The 20,703-nt window shown below is 51.8% G+C and overlaps 1 protein-coding gene and 1 long non-coding RNA gene across 3 annotated transcripts; one reads left to right on the forward strand and one right to left on the reverse strand.

The window, feature by feature from the left end:
- The first annotated feature begins 74 nt into the window (after nt 1–74).
- CPSF3 (cleavage and polyadenylation specific factor 3) lies at nt 75–19,386 on the forward strand. 2 transcript variants are annotated; one of them, XM_084900086.1, is made up of 17 exons: nt 75–277; nt 2,562–2,625; nt 3,043–3,140; nt 3,678–3,806; nt 5,290–5,467; nt 6,567–6,656; nt 7,135–7,285; nt 8,457–8,632; nt 10,004–10,162; nt 11,328–11,474; nt 12,088–12,349; nt 13,341–13,439; nt 14,451–14,545; nt 15,924–16,011; nt 16,554–16,623; nt 17,882–17,978; nt 19,124–19,386. In XM_084900086.1, exons 1-17 carry the CDS (start codon nt 228–230, stop codon nt 19,223–19,225), a joined length of 2,055 nt encoding a protein of 684 aa, XP_084756212.1. In that variant the 5' UTR covers nt 75–227; the 3' UTR covers nt 19,226–19,386. The 2 variants fall into 2 exon arrangements, 1 of the variants encoding a protein (XP_084756212.1); XR_014796442.1 differs by lacking the exon at nt 14,451–14,545 and having other exon boundaries at nt 91–277.
- On the reverse strand, nt 15,098–15,917 carry LOC311630743. The gene is made up of 2 exons (XR_014796446.1): nt 15,647–15,917; nt 15,098–15,405 (listed from the first exon to the last, which is right to left on the reverse strand). It is a non-coding gene; the product is annotated as an uncharacterized lncRNA (long non-coding RNA).
- Nucleotides 19,387–20,703: the final 1,317 nt, after the last annotated feature.

Here is a 20,703-nt window from a genome sequence, read left to right on the forward strand (position 1 = left end):
CCTGGCCCCGCCCCAAGTGTTTGGCCTCCGAGTGGGGAAAGACCCTCGCGAGGCGGGATCTCGACCGGAAGTGGGGGAGGAGCCTAGCGCCGCGGGCGCCGGAGCGCCGGAAGTTGTGCTCTCCGCGGTAGGGTTCTCCCCAGCGCGGTTCCCCGTGGCTATGCTTCCACTATAGGAAGGCTCCCGCGCCCGGTGGCTCCCCTCGGCGTCGCCCCCGGACTTCCGCGATGTCCGCGATCCCTGCGGAGGAGAGTGACCAGCTGCTGATCCGGCCCCTGTAAGCGGCCGGCGAGAGGCGGGGAGGGCTCACGGGGTGGCCGGCCGCTCCGCCGCCCCGGTCCGCGGCTGCCGAAGGGGCCTGCGGGGTGGAATGGGTGGTGCTTTCCTTCGATCGTAGGGAAGGGGGTTGGAGTTGGGGGTGGGGAGCCCCTGGGGGCGCTTTCATACCCGCCGGGGAGTGGCAGCCCCCGGGGAGCTGGCGCTGGTGCTGCGGCCGCGGGCGGGCCGAGCTGAGGCCCGGGTGAGGCGGCGGCGCTGCGGGGAAGAACGCAGTCGGCTGTTAGGACGACCTCCGGGACTTGGCATTTGCCGATATGCGAAAGTGGGGAAGTCAGTGGGGGCTTTGGTGTGAGTTCCCTGTGGAGCCCGGACCCTGGGAGGATGGGGAGGGGAGGAAGCGGGGGAGGAGGGAAAGCAGGGGTGCCGGGGCGGAACCCAGCCCTGGGTGCCGTGTGGGGCTGGTCTTTCCGGGGAGAAGCGCGGGGCAGACCCGGAGCGCCGCTCAGAAAGGGAGAACAGGGTGCGGGGAGCCAAAGCAGTTTGTTTGCTGTTACGGTAGGTGTTGGCACAACATGGATGGATGCACTTTTTAAAAGGTTGGAAGTATCTGCCCATCATGTATCCAACACGGACTTGCCGAGCTCCTGCCGGCTCACCTGTCCGCTCCTCACGTGCCCACAGCCCGCTGTCAAGCATCACACCGCGCGCTGGGGATACAGATAAGGCCCGGGCAAGGTACCCGAATTCACCCTCTTGGAGGGAATTGCAGCGCGCAGTGAAAAACCACCAGAGAGCTCTCGTTGGGAACACCGGGAGACCGGGACTTGGCCGTCAGCCCTGAAATCCGAACCCTGTTGTTTCCTCAGTGGGAATACTGTGGCAGCTGTTGCTGAGCGAGTCTCTCTCTCGGTGCATGGTTACTGTTATAACCACCCTGAGTGAGTGCCGTGGAGAGGGGAGGGAGTGCTGTCTCAGAGGTGCACGAGCTGAGCCTTAAAAGAATGAGTAGGAGTCACAGACAGGTCAAGGATGGGGTGAGGATGTCCCAGCCGCAGGAAGTGGCACCTGTGAAACTGAGAGGGTCCCAGTGTGGGGCCACTTTCCCCCTGGCCGTGGAGCAGATTAGCAGATGAGAGGGGGCGGTGAGCAGGGCCCCTCCTGGGCAGGATCTCGTGCACTGAGGGCGGAGTTTGGCTCTCGCCTCAGTTACAGGGGTGGGATCCAGTGGAAACGGGTGTGGGGAGGCTGGAAGACTGCTCCTGCAGCAGCTGTGTAGCAGATCCATAAAAGGATGGGGTGCGTGGCGGGAATGTAGTGCTGACAGGAAGCAGTAAGCCTGGGATGAGTGAAATGGGCTGAGCAGCAGTGCGTTGGAAAGAAACGGGTTTGAGAGAGAACGAAGGGGAACCTATGGGACTGTAGATTGATGAGATGGGGAGGGAGAGGAAGGGAGCTAACGGGTGTTAGGATGACGCACATTCCTAGTTCGATGGCTGCAAACGGCCAAGGAGTACGGGGAGAGGGCAGAGGGGGGGTCTGGAGTAAGTTTCCAGGTTTTGTTTTGTTTTAATATCTTTTATTGATTTTTTACAGAGAGGAAGGGAGAGGGAGAGAGAGTTAGAAACATCGATGAGAGGGAAACATCGATCAGCTGCCTCTTGCACACTCCCCACTGGGGATGTGCCTGCAACCAAGGTACATGCTCTTGACCGGAATCGAACCTGGGACCCTTCAGTCTGCAGGCCGACGCTCTATCCACTGAGCCACACCGGTTAGGGCTCGGGGTTTTGTTTTATAACAGCATCAGCTCTACTGAAATAGCAAGGTAAAAAGAAAGGGCCTGAGGTTCACAGGTGTAAGAAGTCATTTCCGTTTAACCGCCCTATAAATGCATATTGTGATCTTAGGTGAGAGGATTTTGCAGAGCTGATAGGCTTACACTTCAGTGCTGATTCTAAAAGTATTATTAAATGGCCTGTGTTACCGCTAGCTGCATTCTCAGTGCATCGTCATACCCTCACATCAGGGGTGAACGTTAGCCTCTGGGCTTCTCCAGTCTGTCCCACCACCTCTCCCAACTTTACCAGCAGCACCTCCCTGCGCTCCCAAAGGCTGCCGCTCCTCTCCCCGCTCCACACCTTACCGCTGTCCTTCCCTGACTCTGTGGGACTCTCACCCCCTCCGTGAGAGGCCGCCAGGTGGGCTCAGTGTGAGCTGTAAAAGAGTTGGAATCCGTGGGCTTGGTTTTGATTGTTTTCATGTCTCCCCTTGAATGTTCGCAGGGGAGCTGGGCAAGAAGTGGGACGATCATGCATCATCCTGGAGTTCAAAGGCAGGAAGATAATGGTAATTACTGTCCGTGGGCTGGGGAACACCGCTCTGTCCGCGCTGGCTGGCAGGGCTTTTCTCGTCCAGCAGTGAGCTGTTCAGCTCCCAGAAATGTTTCTTAGTTGGTATATGTAGTCTGTGCTTTAAAATGGTAATGCGGAAAAACTCACACACACTTCTACTCTGTAATTTGACAAAAAACCTGTAAACTGAGAAGATACATTCTATAACGTAAAACCGTCCACCAGATCTCCTGGACTATCGCTCACAAAGGCGCTCCTCCACTCTCGAGGTCTAACGTCCTAACCCAAACGCTAGTATATAGAGTCCATTTTGATTATGTGTGTGATGGATCAGTTATAGCATTGTCTATTCGATGGGTGAATTTTAATAAAACGTATTTATTTAATAAAATAATCTGTCTCTCTCTCTGAGTTGGACTGTGGGATCCACCCTGGCCTGGAAGGAATGGACGCTCTTCCTTATATCGATTTAATTGACCCCGCTGAGATTGACCTCCTGCTCATTAGTCAGTAAGTTTTTCCTTATTGACGACACTGTTTTCCATAGACTTTTACTATAAAAGTCATTCTTTACCAGGTGCTAAGGTTCTGAAGTTTAAAAGAGTCTTTTCCACCGGAAGCATATTGCCAACGTCTAAGTCTAAAACCGCACTCAGCATTGTCATCACAGCTGAGAGCAGTTCCTGGGAGGTTGTGTTCCTCCCTCCGGAGCAGTGAGGCAAAGAGCGTGTGCCTAGGATCGCTCTACAGCTTGAGGCCAGGGAAGCCTTCCCCAGGCTTCCTGAGGGCACGTCTTGTCGCTTCCAATAGGAACTTCATTCACAAACAGCAGCGGGTCAGCGTTATGCCCCTGCGAGGCTTGTCACGTCTGTGGCCGGGAGAGGACTGGGTGTATTCTTCTCTAATTACCACTGATGCAGTGATCGATGTTTGAAAATACATTTAGTATCTTTTTCTTACACTCGGACTAGCTACATTATTTCTTCCCTCCCTGTATATGTGATGGGTACTGTTCTAAGAATTGACAGGATCTTTTTCATTCCTAAGTTTCCATTTGGATCACTGTGGAGCTCTGCCCTGGTTTCTGCAGAAGACGAGTTTCAAAGGAAGAACTTTCATGACGCATGCTACTAAAGCTATCTACAGGTGGCTTCTTTCAGACTACGTCAAAGTCAGGTAAATTGCTCTGTTAGACTCTAAATAACACATACGAGAGGCCCGATGCGTGAAGATCCGTGCACGCATGGGCCTTCCTTCCCCTGGCTGCTGGCACCACCTTCGCTCCAGCCAGAGCCGCCTTCCGCCTTCCCACGCTGCCCAGAGGCCTGCGTTGTCGCCATGGCGATGATGCAAGCATCCCACCCCACTGCTGGGGGCCTGTGTATGCAAATTAACCCACCATCTTCGTTGGGTTGATTTGCATACTCCTAACTGGCTATTTTGCTTCAAGAAGGTACCTTCAATTTTCATCTTACTCTTTTGTTAGTGTAGATGGCTCAAGATATGGACCATTTTGGTATTTGAAAGGATTCACTGTTTATTCACCAGGTTGTCGTTAACTTAGTTTTCAGAACCGCCTGTTGGATACCCACTGTGTACCTAGCACCTTCTGGCCTTAAAGTCCTTACGTAGTTCTAACATTCTTTTAAATCTTTGTAACTTAGGTGAGTTGTAAAGTATAACAACAATATTCTATAAATGTTAATTAACACCAAATACATTATGCAGTGATATATACTGAAATCTTATTTTAGATTATCTGATCAAAGCAAATTGACTACCTTAAATGAAAAATTTTCCCTAGGGAAGTCTCTTCCAGTTGCAAGAGGAAAACTTCTTTTATCAGAAAATTTGTGGCATTTTTGTGATCCCTACAGCACAAATTATTAGCCTTCAAAAGTTGACTGTTTAATATGTATATTCCAAGCGTTGTAAGATGCCATTTGTTACTCTGCATATGTAAATACAAAAGAATGAGAGAGTTATCGTTAGTAGTAAATGTACTCCTTACACTTTAATGCTACTTACCACATGCAGGCACAGTCCTCAGTTCTTAATGTGGTTAACGCATTTAACCTTTACATGAACCTCATGGCTCAGGTTCCGCTATGAATCCCACTTTACAGGTGATGGAAAATGCATGGTGACAGGCACAGAGTGGTTAGTAGTTCACCTGCGATGGTCACAGGAAGAGACCCATGCAGACTGGCTCCAGAGCCTGTGTCCTTCACCACTACGCTCTCCTGCTTTTTGGAAGTTCTTAGCATAATCTTCAGAAGAAAAGTTACGCTAACCTTTGTAGAGAAATCTTTTCATGTCACTGTGTCAGGATCTCTCCTGGGTCAGGGTGTGAGGGAGTTTCTCAGGTGCGTTGGAATAGAACAAAGGTGGAGAAGTACTAGCCTAAAGAGTACTTTGCTCAGTTTACTGTGTGCTCTGCTTAAAATTATGCTTCCTAGTTGTACACACTAAAATTTTTATTAGAACTACAGGGCAAAAAAGAATACAGGAGGCGGCAAAGACATTCTAGATAATATAACCCATACAATATAATTTGAAGAAATAATTTCATGGGTTTGTCATCCATAGTTACTTTGAGATCAAGGACTTTTTAAAAATCTTGCCCTGAATTCTTTTTGTTGGATCTATAAAAATGTAGTAACATATCAGCGGACGACATGCTGTACACGGAGACCGACTTGGAAGAGAGCATGGACAAAATCGAAACCATCAACTTCCATGAAGTGAAGGAGGTCGCAGGAATCAAGTTTTGGTGTTACCACGCGGGCCACGTGCTCGGAGCGGCCATGTTCATGATCGAGATCGCGGGCGTGAAGGTACTCCCTGCCCTATCGCTCCCTCCACGAGAAGGCCGTGCAGAGCCGCTGCCGCCAGCTGGTGCTGAGGAACGTTCCCGAGGACTCAGTGTCCAGACACTGAAACCGGAGAGAACATTAAGTCCATGCTTTTTCCGCTTGAGTGTCATAGTCCATACCCCAGGACAGTGCTTCTGTGAGAAGCGGGAGGAAAGAGTGAAATGAGCATCTGAGTGTAATGCTCCCTCCCACTTCCAGAGCAGCAGCTCCTCAGCGTCCTTGGAAAATGGCTGGGAGGAGCTGTGAGAATCATTGATCGGCTGCCTCCTGCCCGCCCTGTACTGGGGATCAAGCACACAACCGGGGCTTGTGCCCTGGCTAGGAATTGAACCGTGACCTGGTTCATGGGTTGATGTTCAACCATTGAGCCACACTGGCCGGGCAAGCAGTGGTTCTTAACTCTGGATGCACATGAGAATCACTTAGGGAGCTTTTGAAAAATACCCATTGAATCAAAATGGTGTAGTCTCAAACCCCCTCCCCCCTTTTTTATTTTTATTTTTTTTGGTTTTCTAGGCGATCTTTATGTGCAGCCAGAGTTGCAAAGCAATGTTCTAGTGTAATAGTGTCCTGAATTTTCAGCAGCTGCTTATATAGTATTTAATATTTTTACACATTGAGTTGTCCTATGTTTCTAAATCATTTTTTCTTGCTGTTTGCTCAAAGGCACAGAAGATAACACAAATGCAGATCTAAATTCTCATTTGAAATTTGATGCACACCCTCCAATGATTTTTATCTTCCCTTTTTTTATGGTTTTCCCATATTCCTCAGTGGACTTCTTTCCTCATTCTGCCCTTCTTCTCTGAGATGTTCGGAGCACTTCTCAGGTTTGCTAAGATCCAGGTTCTCTTTGGGGGAGGATTCTTCCCCGTTAGCTAGAGTCACTGATTGGAATGCTGCATGGTCTGTGACCAGCTCAGATGGACACAGGGTGGCATCACAGTATCCGTTGTGGGCTGTTCTGTTTATTTCCACTTCCAGGTTTTGTGAGTAAATGTATTTAGTACTCAGATGAACCCTTCCCAAAGCCTAACCTTCCAGCTTTCTCTTCTCACAGCTTTTGTATACAGGTGACTTCTCACGACAAGAAGACAGACACTTAATGGCAGCTGAAATTCCAAATATTAAGCCTGATATTCTTATCATTGTAAGTATTAGTGCATGGGATTGCAGTCAGGATAATGTAAGCAGAATTTTTTCTAGTGGGGAAAAACATTGCAATCTAGTTTTTATAATATGTGGTTGGATATAAACGTATCTTTTCTTGCTATACTATTTAGTCTTCTGACCTCTCTTCGTAGTGCAGCTCCACTTTCTTGCTGTTAAGTATATCAGCTCTGGTCTAAAGTCGGGTACTAGGACCGCCTACACGTTTTTGTCTAGGTGAATTACCCTACATTTTTACACTATTTCCTGATTCCATTTTATAAAGGATTTTTATCACCTCACCAGGTCTTAGGTCTAACATTCTTATCTGTTCTTTCAAATAGTGTTCTAACAGTACACGCCCAAGTAAGTAGCATGTTAGTGGAGAAATGAATCGCGTTGCTTCGCATCTCATGATGCTTAGCTTTCTGTCCTTTGGACTCGTCGGGCTTGGTCTCACCGTCTGCTGTGTCGCTTAGGAATCGACGTACGGGACCCACATCCACGAGAAGCGGGAGGAGCGAGAGGCACGGTTCTGCAACACGGTCCACGACATTGTGAACAGAGGCGGCCGCGGCCTCATCCCTGTCTTTGCTCTCGGGAGGGCTCAGGAGCTGCTCCTGATTCTAGGTGCGTCTTTTCCTTTTCGCTCGGGAGATTCTTAGAACCCGGAGTGCCTGCCTTGAATAGATTATTCTGCTTTGCTGGGCTTCCGTTTCTGCATTTAGAAGTAGGGATTGGGGCCAGGATTTGGGTTAGGGTTAGGGGTAGGTTGGGGTTAGGGTTAGGGTTTGGGTTGGGGTTAGGGTCAGGGTCAGGGTCAGGGTCAGGATCAAGATTAGGGTCAGGGTCAGAGTCAAGGTAGAGGAACAGTGATCAGCCTGCTCCTGCGAGCATAAGTGGTGTGCCTTTCTGGTTGCCATCAGCCTCAGAAGGAAAGAATATGCTGCCCTTTGACCCACCAGTTCCACTTCTGGGAAGTAAATGAGATGTACAGAAATCCTGTCAGTAGGGTATAATCATTTCAGTGTTTTTATAGGAATGTGTCAGTAAATATCGCATTATAGGGAAAAGGTCATGTTACATGTATTCACACAATATGTTAAGGGGACCGGAAAATGGAGGTCAGTCTGGCTCCGTGGTTGAGCATCAACCTATGAACCAGGAGGTCACGGTTCAGTTTCCGTTCAGGGCACAGGCCCAGGATGCATGCTCAATCCCCGTACGAGGTGTGCGGTGGGCAGCCAATCAGTGATTCTCTCCTGATGTTTCTGTTCTGTTTCTCTTTCCCTCTCCCTTCCAGTCAATCAAAAAATAATTTTTTAAGAGGTGGTTTTCTAAAAATAATAATAATAATAATAGGGTTCAAAACAGTATGTACTCTGACCCTAGTGAGGTACAAATTACACAAATGACTAGAAAGTTAGCTCTGGAGAATGAGTGTCTACTTTCCTTCGTTTCCCAAATGCCTCCGTGAGCGTGTGTGACGGTAGGAGGAGCAGTGGTGGCTGTGGGTGTGGGTTTATGATCCCCTCACAGGCAGCCATGCTGCGGCTCCTCTGGGAGCCCAGTCTTCTGAGCGTCCGCGCTGTGTGCCTGACCGTCTGCAGCGGCCTGCGGAGAGCTGAGGGCCATCGCTGAGGGAGGGAGACAGCTGATGCTTCCCTGCCCCTTTAAAGCATGCTTACGTGCTCTCATTTATTTCTCGTCTGAATTTTTTAATTAATTGTCCGTGTCACTTAGTATGTGGACTGTCTACCCCATGTAACAAAATGACATTTATCTCATAAACTCTCTCCAGATGAGTACTGGCAGAATCACCCGGAACTCCACGATATTCCAATATACTACGCGTCATCTTTGGCCAAGAAGTGTATGGCCGTGTACCAGACGTACGTGAACGCCATGAACGACAAAATCCGCAAGCAGATCAACATCAACAACCCCTTCGTCTTCAAACACATTAGTAACCTGAAGGTGAGAGCTCGTGGAGGGAGGGCAGGGCGGCTGGCGCACCGGGAGCAGCCCGGCGAGAGGCCTGGCCTCCATCTGGCCTAGTCCTCACCCAGCCCCTCCTCTCCCCAGCAGCCCGGGTCCTCACCCAGCCCCGCCTCTCCCCAGCAGCCCGGGTCCTCACCCAGCCCCGCCTCTCCCCAGCAGCCCGAGTCCTCACCCAGCCCCCCCTCTCCCCCAGCAGCCCGGGTCCTCACCCAGCCCCCCCTCTCCCCCAGCAGCCCGGGTCCTCACCCAGCCCCCCCTTTCCCCCAGCAGCCCGGGTCCTCACCCAGCCCCCCCTCTCCCCCAGCAGCCCGGGTCCTCACTGAGCCCCGCCTCTCCCCAGCAGCCCCGCCTCTCCCCAGCAGCCCGGGTCCCCACCCAGCCCCGCCTCTCCCCAGCAGCCCGGGTCCTCACCCAGCCCCCCCTCTCCCCCAGCAGCCCAGGTCCTCACCCAGCCCCCCCTTTCCCCCAGCAGCCCGGGTCCTCACCCAGCCCCCCCTCTCCCCCAGCAGCCCGGGTCCTCACCCAGCCCCCCCTTTCCCCCAGCAGCCCGGGTCCTCACCCAGCCCTCCTCTCCCCAGCAGCCATCACTTCTGATGGAGTCAGGAACTTGGCAGCGGGCGTGCTTTCGGCCCCTGCTCCCAGTCCCCTTGCCTTGTCACTGCTCACTGAGGCTGAATAACTCGAGCCTTTTTGTCGCAGAAATAACAAGTCCTGATGAGAAAAATATCTTGTGTATTAGGTTTTTCTGTTCTTACTCAAACCTAATCATCTTTTTGATGATTAGCATTATAAATTCCATATGTGAACATTTTCCTGTTTACTTTTCTAGAGCATTCAATGAAATCTGATTTTCTCTCATTAAAATGTATATGTTGTTTCATCCAAACTCATGCTCTAATCATAAAGTAATACCCCCCAGCAATCAGATTGTAAGTGGTTTTCCAATTATAGATAAGCTCTGTTCATAAATCCTTATATTTTAGGTTAGTGTTTCAGTAATTAGAGCTGAGTTTTCCCTAGAAACAGTGTTCATTTTTTTGGTTAGATTTCTAGGCCAGCTCAAAATATCGCTGAGGCCTGAGAGGGAGCTGTGAGTCCTTGGGGAGGCGTGACGGCCCCCGAGCTGCCAGAGCAGGTTTTGAGGGTCATTGTGAGCTAACTGTTTTCCTCACTTGGTTGTCTTTCATTCCTAGTCCAAACTGTCAGGAACTTGGAAACTGGGCTAACTGTTTATTAGTCTTGTCATGACCCCTTCAGTCGTGTGGCCGTCTTTTTGTGATTTATTAGAAATAGGGAAAGCTCGGTCACAGCCTGGTCCTGACCCGCCCCTCCCTCCCTCCCGCCCAGAGCATGGACCACTTTGACGACATCGGGCCCAGCGTGGTGATGGCGTCCCCGGGCATGATGCAGAGCGGCCTGTCCCGGGAGCTCTTCGAGAGCTGGTGCACCGACAAGAGGAACGGCGTCATCATCGCGGGCTACTGCGTGGAGGGCACCCTGGCCAAGGTCGGTCCGCCGAGCACCCGGGGCGTCCCTGCCGGCGCTCCCCGGTGCGGGCTACTGCGTGGAGGGCACCCTGGCCAAGGTCGGTCCCGCCGAGCACCCGGGGCAGCCCTGCTGGCGCTCCCCGGTGCGGGCCTGGAGGCGGGGCCCTGCTGCTGAAGGAGAGGGAGCCCGTTAGCCGGGCTGGTGGTGAGGGTGAGCAGTGACGCAGGCGCTGAGGGGCATGGCCTGATCCCAGGCGGGTGGAGGCGCATTCAGGTTCAAGGAGCACCGTCAGGTGCAGTAAGGACAGAGGAAGGATCCCATTTGGGACAAACATGGACACCGTAGGTGACGGGACGAGGCTCACTGACAGTGTTCTCTGGACAGGCTGTCAGGGTTTGGGCGCAGGCCTGTGTTCCTGCCGCTCTGCTGTGAGCCGCAGGGAGGCAGGCGGCATGTGCAGGATCCGGAGGCAGGTTCTGAGCACCAGGCACCTTGTTCCCCATCGCCTATGCCGGTTAACGTCCATTTTATTTCCTAAGTACATGGATTCCGCTCTGCTCATCTTTATTACTTCATTCTGTGAGTCATTCAGACATCGTTAGCTGTGTATTTAAAATAGATGTTCAGCCGTAGCCAGTTTGGCTCAGTGGATAGAGCGTCAGCCTGCAAACTGAAGGGTCTTGGGTTCGATTCCGATCAAGGGCATGTACCTTGGTTGTGGGCTCAATCCCCAGTAGGGGACATGCAGGAGGCAGCTGATCGATCGATTGACGATTCCCTCATCATTGATGTTTCTATATCTCCCTCTTCCTTCCTTTCTGAAATCAATAAAAATGTATTTTAAACACCAGGTTTTCAGAATAGGAACGCACTGCCCGTCATGTGCACCCTCCTCCCTGGAAGCTCTTTCCAGAGGAGATCGGAGAGGGCCGCTGGCCTTCCTCATCGGAGGGTGGTCACTGCCGCTTCGCACTCCAGCCACATGGTTTTAACTCCCCGCCTAGCTTTCTGATTGAATGTCTGCTTGATGAAGGAGATAGCATTCAATAGTTACTAAGTCCGTGGCATTAGAATGGTTTTTGTGCTGACGGTCCTAAATGTAGCGTGAGTTTACGGCTGCATGGGAAGTGGGAAATGTGCCGTCTCCAGGTGGGTGGTTTATTTTGTTCTTTGTTTTCCACAGCACATCATGTCCGAACCCGAAGAGATCACCACCATGTCTGGACAGAAGCTGCCATTGAAAATGTCTGTGGATTACATTTCTTTCTCGGCTCACACGGATTACCAGCAGACCAGCGAGTTCATCCGCGCTTTGAAACCGCCTCACGTGGTGAGTCCGGGTTTCCTTTGGCGATCACAGGGGCAAGCACACCCGCTCGCAGCGGCTGGTTCTCAGATCAGACCCGCCTCTGTCCACGCAGCACATAAACGGAGCTCACTCTCCTAGCACCCGTCCCCCCAGCTCTCCTGGGAGGTGGGCAAGCTATACACTTCTTTTTTTTTTATATATATATTTTTATTGATTTCAGAGAGGAAGGGAGAGGGAGAGAGAGAATCATCCATGATGAAAGAGAATCACTGATTAACTGCCTCCTGCACGCCCCACACTGGGGATGGAGCCTACAACTCAGACATGTGCCCTTGACCAGAATTGAACCTGGGACCCTTCAGTTCACAGGCCAACACCCTATCCACTGAGCCAACGTGTGTAGGGCAAGCGGTGCCCTTTAATTTCCCACTACATGGGCACCTGTTCAGACCTACCAGCCCCAACGCCACTGTTGTTTCTGACACTCTCTGCTGCCCCCCCAGGAACATAAGAATGCGGGTTTGTGCGTAGTGACATCTCTCCACCGGACGTTTAACTGATTCGTACTCACAGAAAGGCCGTGGTTACCTGGACTGAGGATCCTTCCTGTGCCCTTTCACATGTCTTCCGTTAGATTTTAGTCCACGGAGAACAGAACGAGATGGCCCGATTGAAAGCAGCCCTGATTCGAGAATATGAAGATAATGACGAAGTCCACATAGAGGTCCATAACCCTCGGAACACGGAAGCGGTGACCTTGAACTTCAGAGGGGAAAAACTGGCCAAGGTCATGGGCTTCTTAGCAGACAAGAAGCCAGAGCAAGGCCAGCGCGTCTCAGGAATCCTTGTGAAGAGAAACTTCAATTACCACATACTTTCTCCTTGTGACCTGTCCAGTAAGTGCAGTGTGAGGCGTCAAACATAATTCGGTTTTAGCTTGGAGAGGGAAAGTCTATGAAAACTTCTCTTCCCCAGGGGCCACATGTTAGATGCCAGCCGAGTGATAACAGATCAATAGGCGGAAGTTAACGACCCAGTTCGTTTTATGGGGAATGAGTCTCCCCCGCACTGCTCACACTTCAGTTCTTGGTGAAGCGGCTCTTCCTTCGTTGGAACAGGCTTGCCTCTCAGCGGCTCCTGCTGACGTGCCGCTGTCCTCCCCGTCAGTGGAGCGATGTTCTCCTGAAGGAAGGTGGCCCACACAGGCACTGATCTTTGTGGCCTGTGGTTTTATGTGGCTTCCGAGCCTGGTGGCCTGAGCTGTGCACATGCTGGGCCAGTGTGGCTTGGCAGTCAGTGTGGGATTGTGTCCACGGGAACAGCTGCTCACAGACTGCCGTAAACTCAGCGCTAATGCAGGTGGGACGGGCAGTTTGCAGGCCGTCGGCCGTCCTTCCTCCAGCCGCCAGGGCTCTTACCCAGCCTGGCCTGCTGTGGGCCGGAGGGCCGAGGTCACAGAAGCACAGCCCCCGCCCCGGGAGCGCTGCCGAGGAGAGAAGCGTCTTTCTGAGCCAGCCCCCGTGTCGGTCAGTGAGGCCGCGGTGCCCGGGCCGCGTGTGGGAGACGGCGGGCCCTGGTGTTGGGAAAGGCTGTGCCCGTCAGGCGGCTGTGTGCCAGGAGGTGCCAAGCCCGAGAAGTGGCAGCCAGCTGGTGTGCTGGCTGCAGACGCAGAGGGGCCGGATGTGTTCAGGAGGGTGGGGTGCTTAACCTTGCGGGGTCAGCGGGGGCTTAGGGGAACGAGGATGAGGACGAACTGAGGAGCGCCTTGCTGCTTGAAACGTGCTCTCGGTTGCTTTACTTCTTTCCTTCACTCCAGGATGTTTGCAAGCTGTGTTTGCCGGACTAGTGTTGTTCCTTCACCTGCATTTTTCCTCGTGTCCTCTGCAGATTACACTGACCTGGCCATGAGTACCGTGAAGCAGACCCAGGCCATTCCCTATAACGGCCCCTTTAATCTGCTCCATCACCAGCTACAGAAACTGACAGGTGTGTATACTGAGTGACAGTCACTTTTTTTTAAAGTAACGATGTATCTAGGAAAGGGTATGGTTTCATTTTGGTAACTGTCTCAGATTAGCACAAATTTTATTTGTACTTCGTCATACCACTTTTAGGTGAAGCTTAAAAATTTACTCATTATTCATCCATTTTTTAAAATCCCATTATACCTTTTATCGTCTTCAGTCCACTTAAAATTCTAAAAATATCGGCAGTCTTTGCTCCTTGGGTTTAAAATCTACTTTAGCTTACTTACCCAAGTCTTATCTGTTTCTGTCTTTGTTCGGTGAGTTTTCCTTGTTCTACTGGCACCGTACACGGCAGGTCTTCTCAGGGCACAGGGCCACCGAGCAGAGGCCAGGGAGAGGGAAAACCTCTGTTTACTGTGAGACCCTTGTCCGCGGGGACTGCGGGCAGCAGCGAGGGGCAGAGACTCGGTTAAAGGAAAGAGGCGCTCACAGGCCAGAGCACTCCAATTGCAGGTTGCCCTGTCAACATGTCCCTCACCCCTCGGGTGGCCACGTGCTGCCGTAAAGTGCAGCAGAGGAAACCCTTTTCACCGCAGACCTCGCCTAGGAAGCCAGAAGGCTCACGTTAAGGATAGACTTGCCCTGCGGGAGGAGTAGCCCCGAGAAGCCAGAGGGGAGAGGGACTGTTGGGCCTGATGAGCCTCTGGGGAATGTTAAGATGCTCGTGGCTAATCTCGGCATAAAAACAGAAGTGTGACCGTCACCACGGTTCGCTGTTGATGAAATATTAACGTCCGAGGCAAATCCATTCTAGTTGTATGGGCTTTTATAATCCATATTGAGATCTCTCAGTTACTCTGAGCAATTAATGTGGAACTCACTAGCTGTTTAAATCTGACCACACAAATACGCTATTAACTTTTTCCATTATGTGTCAGCTTTAATTCCGCTGTCCCTATAAACAAATGAATAATTATACCTCTGGCAGATTATCAGGAAATTATGTACATCTTCTAATTCTTTCTTTCAGGTGATGTAGAAGAATTAGAAATTCAAGAAAAACCTGCTTTGAAAGTGTTCAAAAATATTACTGTAATACAGGAACCAGGAATGGTGGTGTTAGAAGTAAGATGAGACTGTTTACCCAAACACGGAGGAAAACGGTTTAAGCATTCACATGTGGAGACTTGGCTGGGGTGGTGAACACAGTGCTGTGTGCAGCTCATGTGCTATAGAACTGTACATCTGAAACCTATCTAACCTCATTAACCAACCCCTCCCTCCCGTAAATTCCAGTTTAAAAGAGTTTACATGTGGAGAAGTTAGCTTCCCAATCAGGAAAAGATTATCGGAGAGTATAGCTTTCTTAACAAGATCAGCTTTACATGCAGCATAGCGAGCATTGTCTGTGTGACAGAAACTAGCCACCAGTCCAGGCGTGGCGTACAGTGTGTGTGATGAGTGCATACAGGGACTGCGGCTGCGCAGGTGGGACGGGTCAGCTTGCAGGCTGGCGGCCGCCCTGCGCACAGCTGCAGTCCTTGTCCCGTAATACCATTGTGTTGGAGCTGATATTACAGTGTCCCAGGCCGCCTTCAGGTGTATCAACAGGTCTTAGCATTCTCAAGATAAAACCTCACTCTGTCACATTAAAACTTGTCACGCACACATCTTAAGAGAGTGGGACTTTGAACACTCAAGTACACACATTAACACGACCCACGTCCACCAAGGCAAGCAGTTACTAGCTTAGGTAAATGTGTTCCCACTGGTAGAATTTTAAATATATTTTATTGGTTTTTACAGAGAGGAAGGGAGAGGGATAGAGAGTTAGAAACATCAATGAGAGATAAACACCTCTATCAGCTGCCTCCTGCACGCCTCCCCCAATGGGCATGTGCCCGCAACCAAGGTACACGCCCCTGACTAGAATCGGACCTGAGACCCTTCAGTCCACAGGCCGACGCTCTATCCACTGAGCCAAACTGGTCAGGGCCCCACTGGTAGAATTCTTTTTTTTTTTTAAATATATTTTATTGATTTTTCACAGAGAGGAAGAGAGAGGGATAGAGAGTTAGAAACATCGATGAGAGAGAATCATCGATCAGCTGCCTCCTGCACACCCGCTATCGGGGATGTGCCCGCAACCAAGGTACTTGCCCTTGACCGGAATCGAACCTGGGACTTTTCAATCTGCAGGCCGACACTCTATCCACTGAGCCAAACCGGTCCCGGCTCCCACTGGTAGAATTTTAAATTCCTGCTGGTGGAATCGGAGCCCACACCAGATGAATGGTTGGTTTGATGGGCTGGCATTCTGGGATGGGGTGACAAAGGCGGCCTTGTCTGTTTCCCTGTCCCAGGGCTGCAGGGAAATTGTTTGCAAGTTTCCCAGCTACAAGGCCAGCTGTTCTGTGTTCACGTGTTATTTTACGTAAATTAAAGGTCTGTCCCTGGCGGCTGGCCCGGCTGTGCCCTCCTAACTCTGCCTTCCGCTCTGCAGTGGCTCGCTAACCCCGCCAACGACATGTATGCCGACACCGTGACCACCGTGGTCCTCGAGGTGCAATCAAACCCCAGAGTCCGGAAAGGTACAGCATCCCACTTTCTTCTGTTACACTTCACTGCGCAGTCAGTCCTTTCCTCTGGAGTGTTGGAGCTGAACAGCAGAAAGGGGAGTGCTAGCTGCTTGAACTCCTGTTTTTTCCTTCCTGTAGCCTTGACAGCACTAAACACACGCAAAACAGTGCACGGCACTAGTGTTTTCCCTGTGCTGTGGAAGTTGGTGGCACCTCGCTCTACGATGAAATCTCTTAGTGCCAGTCCCTCTGGGAACTCGGTAACGGGAAGTGTCCCGCTGGCCCCGTTAGCCAGCACGCCTAGCGGAAAACGGGCTGTGTGCGTGACTCCCGGAGCTGTGAGAGAGGACCCTCCTGTCTGCCAGGAGCACCTTCCGCCGGGGAAGCGGCAGTGAATGTACCCCGTGCACGTCTTCCCAGCCGGGCAGGCCCAGACGCAGCTGCTGGCACACGCCGTGGGGCTGGCACACGCCTGTGACGGACGTCTCAGAAACATCCTGGGTGTTGGCTGGGATGAGTGCACACAGATACAGACAGACTCTCCTTCTCCGCAGCTGCCGTCCAGAAGGCGTCCAAGAAGCTGGAGATGCACGTGTACAGCAAGAGGCTGGAGGTCATGCTGCAGTGAGTGGCCCCCTCAGGCCGGGGGAGGGAGGGAGCCCTGGGACCGGGCTGAGAGGCCTGCTGGGGCGCTCCGTGTCGGCTCCCGTGCTGTCTGGGGGGCCCACAGCGGCTCTGCGGCCGTGGAGGAGCCAGGCGCCCCTCCATCGTGTGGACGGACCGTGACGCAGCTCTTCCCTTAGAGCCAGACTCCACTCACGGGTGCTGACCTTTCCGCCCCCTCCACCGGGTCCTCTTCCCAGCCTGTCCCCTCCCGTTTCTGTCCCCCCTACACACACACAACCCTCCACACACACCCCTACAGACACACACACACACACCTCCACACACACACACCTCCACACACACCCCTACAAGACACACACACACACACACACACACCTACACACACACATCTACACCACACACACACACACACCCCTCAGTGTTAGAAACAGTAACTTGAGCCATGCCCAGGCTCACAGCCACCTCAGGGCTGAGAGAGTGCGTGCATAAGTGCGCCGTGTCCGTCACCTGTCATGCCGTGTCAGTCAGCTGTCACGCCGTCGCTAAGTCTGTGGGCATGTGGGATGGCTGCCCTGGCTGCTCCCACACAAACCACCGCTGATACCTGAAATGACCCCTTTTCTCTCCTTTTGTACGTGTGTGTGCGGTTAAAATGGAGTGTTTATCCTGGTGCTCTGGTTACACTCGTGCAAAGGAACTTATCACCACGAACGCTGGGCGGTCACCCCTGGGCCCCCCACCCCCTGTGCCAGCTCAACACCTGGGCGGTGCTGACGGCTGGCCAGTCTCCAACCCTCACTGACCACTGACTCCTCACCCGGCCCACTGCCGGCCGGCCTGCTGTTTGCATGTGTGTGACCCACGGGAACAGCGTGGCCGCTAATGATGGGCCGGCTCCCCGGGCCCGCAGTGCCTGACCAGGGGGACTGAAAGGGGCAGCCAGGAGGCCAGGTCTGATCCGGCTCCACTGCTCACCAGCCGGGGCTGCAGGCCCGTCACCTGCACACGCCCTGCAAACCCCGTGTGTACAGGGGCTTCTCGCCAGCACGCTTACAGGTGGAGATCATGTATGTAAGTGCCTGGCACAGTGCCTGCTGGAACAGAGCTTTCTTAATGAGTGGTAGCTGTGTTTTTCCTGTTCTAGAACATTAATGAAATACTAATTAATGAGTGTATCTCAGAACGATGGCACTGTGCCCAGCTCTAAAACTGCGGCACATGTAGAATGCGTCTCACCGCTGTGCTGTGTGCGCAGGGACATATTCGGGGAGGACTGCGTGAGCGTGAAGGACGGCTCCCTGCTCAGTGTCACCGTGGACGGGAGGACTGCGAACCTCAACTTGGAGACCCGGGTAAGAGCTGCCCCTACGTCTCCAGACATTTAGGAAACAGAGTGAAGGCAAAACCCTCTGCGACTCCAGGCCTAGCAGAGAACTCTGTGACCCCACGCCTGACAAGTTGGTTTTGTGTTTTAGCACTTCCTTCCAGTTTCTTCCTATTTTTTTATTTCTATTTTTTACAAGTTGTGTTTATATTACTCTACAAGGGTGAGGCCAAAGTGGGCATACAGTTGTCTGTATGTCCCCTATTCATAGCTACAAACCCATAGGAGAAGGTGTACGTTCCTGCTTTTTCCTTTCTCGTCTGTTTTCCGAGGGGCCGCGTGGCCTCCCTGGCCGGCACCCGGGCCAGCTCAGGGCTCCTAGTCCGGCACCAGCGGGCTCTGGGCTTCTGAGGCCCCGCCCTCCTGTTTGCCTTGGGGGCGCCTCTGTTCTCACCCAGCCCACTTTGCATAATTACTTCACAGGCCTGAGTAAGTTCTTTGCCTCGCAGGGCTGTTTTGTTTTGTTTAAATCTTTATTGTTGAAGTTATTATATATGACCTTTTCCTTCTTATCCCCTGCTAGCTGCCCCGTCCTGAGCCATGCAGGGCTGTTCCGGAGATTAGAACAGTTATACTACACAGATAACGTGTGTTTAAAATTTCTTTTGCATGGTCTTTGATTATTTAGGTGATTATTTGATTATTTCCTCAATAGAAAAGTAAACTAAGAACTTCCCCATCATGGTTCCCAGCCACCCCTGTCTGTGCCACTAGCAGTGATATTCACACAGGCTGAGCCGGCGGCCAGAGAGGATCTGGTGCCGCTGAGCGCAGTGTCCGCCGGCATCGTTAAGTGGGGCAGCTTACGCACTAGCCGGTAAGAAGTCTACACGTAAAGCTAAAGGCTAGAAGGTTACACGCTGAAAGGTAAACAGAATTAGGGTGTTTCTTTCCTCGGTTTTACACGAGGAGTGTTTGTGGTAGGATGCGAAGTATTTAACAGCACAGAGTGTTTACAGCTGGAAGGGAACCGGATTATTACGAGCTCATGCCCGCCCACAGGGGGCAGGGCTGGGTGCCCTCGCCCGCTCCCCTCTGCCCCCGCCGGGATGAGTGTGCTAGAAGAGCAGTCACTTCCCTGCTGTGCAGTAACGTCTGTGTCTCCTCCTGCAGACTGCCGAGTGCGAGGAAGGAAGCGAGGATGACGAGTCGCTCCGGGAAATGGTGGAGCTGGCCGCGCAGAGACTGTACGAGGCCCTCACGCCGGTGCACTGACCGCTGCCGTCACTTACAGGGAAACACGTTCCTGCCTGGGGCGGCCTCTCTACTCTGGACGGCCAGTGGCTCTCATTCCAGTCCCTAGCACACCACAGTTACCACCTGATCTGTCCATTGCTCTAGAATGCTGAATAAACGTGTAGGATTTATTGATTCCACTTCTAGACACGGATGCAGCTCCCAATAAACTAAAACTCTGCTCACAGCGCCCTGCCAGGCGGCTCGGAGCCCTGCTGTTTGGAGCAGTGTCCTCTGCACCACAACGTGCGGCTCCATTCCCGGTCAGGTTGCAGGTTCGATCCCCAGTCAGGGTGCATATACAGGAGGCAATGGATCGAAATTCTCTCCCTTCCTCTCTAAAATCAATAAACACGCACTCCGGCGAGGATTTTTCATTGAGTCTGTTCATAGCAACTGAACCAGGATGTCTTACTGTACATTTTAAGGAAATGCACAATAACTTACTTTCATATTGATATTCTGAATTTGAGTTAATTTTTCTAGATTATCAAGTTTTAAGCCCCCTTTCTATCTCTTCCCTCCTGATCCTCTTGCCAAGTTCCTTAATTTCTACATTTGTAAAATTACAGCTTTTGGGGTTCAGCGATGTTTCCTCTGTTTAATAGCTATGTATTCAATTTCAGAGACAGGAAGATACTTTTTATGTCTCCTGTGTGAGGGTATTAGGCGCACTGAATTGTTTCATTTGTAAGCTGATAGTCCCGGCTCCTGAGGCACACAGCATGCAGACTGGCAAACCGCACAGGCCCATCAGGTGCTGCTGCTGAGGGCCGTCACCCTGCAGTGCTAACTCGGCATCTAACCACCGAGCAGGCGATGGTTCCTCTGCAGAGGGACAGGCTGTGCGCGTCCCCCTCCCCTCACAGCCCCAGTCCAGCTACAGACATCAGCTGTCCAGCCACTCACTTCCATCAACGCTGGTCAGGCCTCACCTCTTGTGACTTATAAACTTATTACCACTGACCACCCATTCCCTGTGCTTTGGTGACAAACTTCACTGTAAATCTTGTTACGTGAAATGAAATACATTTATTTCTGTAATGGAGCCAACTTCTTTGTCTTTGGCCCAAACTATAGGTCTAAGGGTCATATGATATTTTTTAAAAATTACAGTTAGCCCTAGCTGGTCTTGCTCAGTGGATAAGGCAGGGTTCTGGGTTCAGTTCCAGTCAGGGAGGCATGCCCAGGTTGCGGGCTGAGTCTCCAGGAGGGGATGTGCAGGAGCCAGCCGATCTGTGTTCTCATCATTGATGTTTCTATCCCTCTCCCTCTCTGGAATTAAAAATCTATTTCGAAAAATTAATATGTTCTATTGATTTTAAAGGGAGAGGAATATCGATCAGTTGCCTCCTGTATGCAGGGATCAAAACCAAAACCTGGCTGTGTCGCCTGACGAGATCGAACTGGTAACCTCTTAGTGCTCTCAACCCAGCCACACTGGCCAGGCTCTTCTA

Source organism: Pipistrellus hanaki (assembly GCF_964339955.1).
Source record: "Pipistrellus hanaki genome assembly, chromosome: 12".
Lineage (NCBI taxonomy): Eukaryota > Metazoa > Chordata > Mammalia > Chiroptera > Vespertilionidae > Pipistrellus > Pipistrellus hanaki.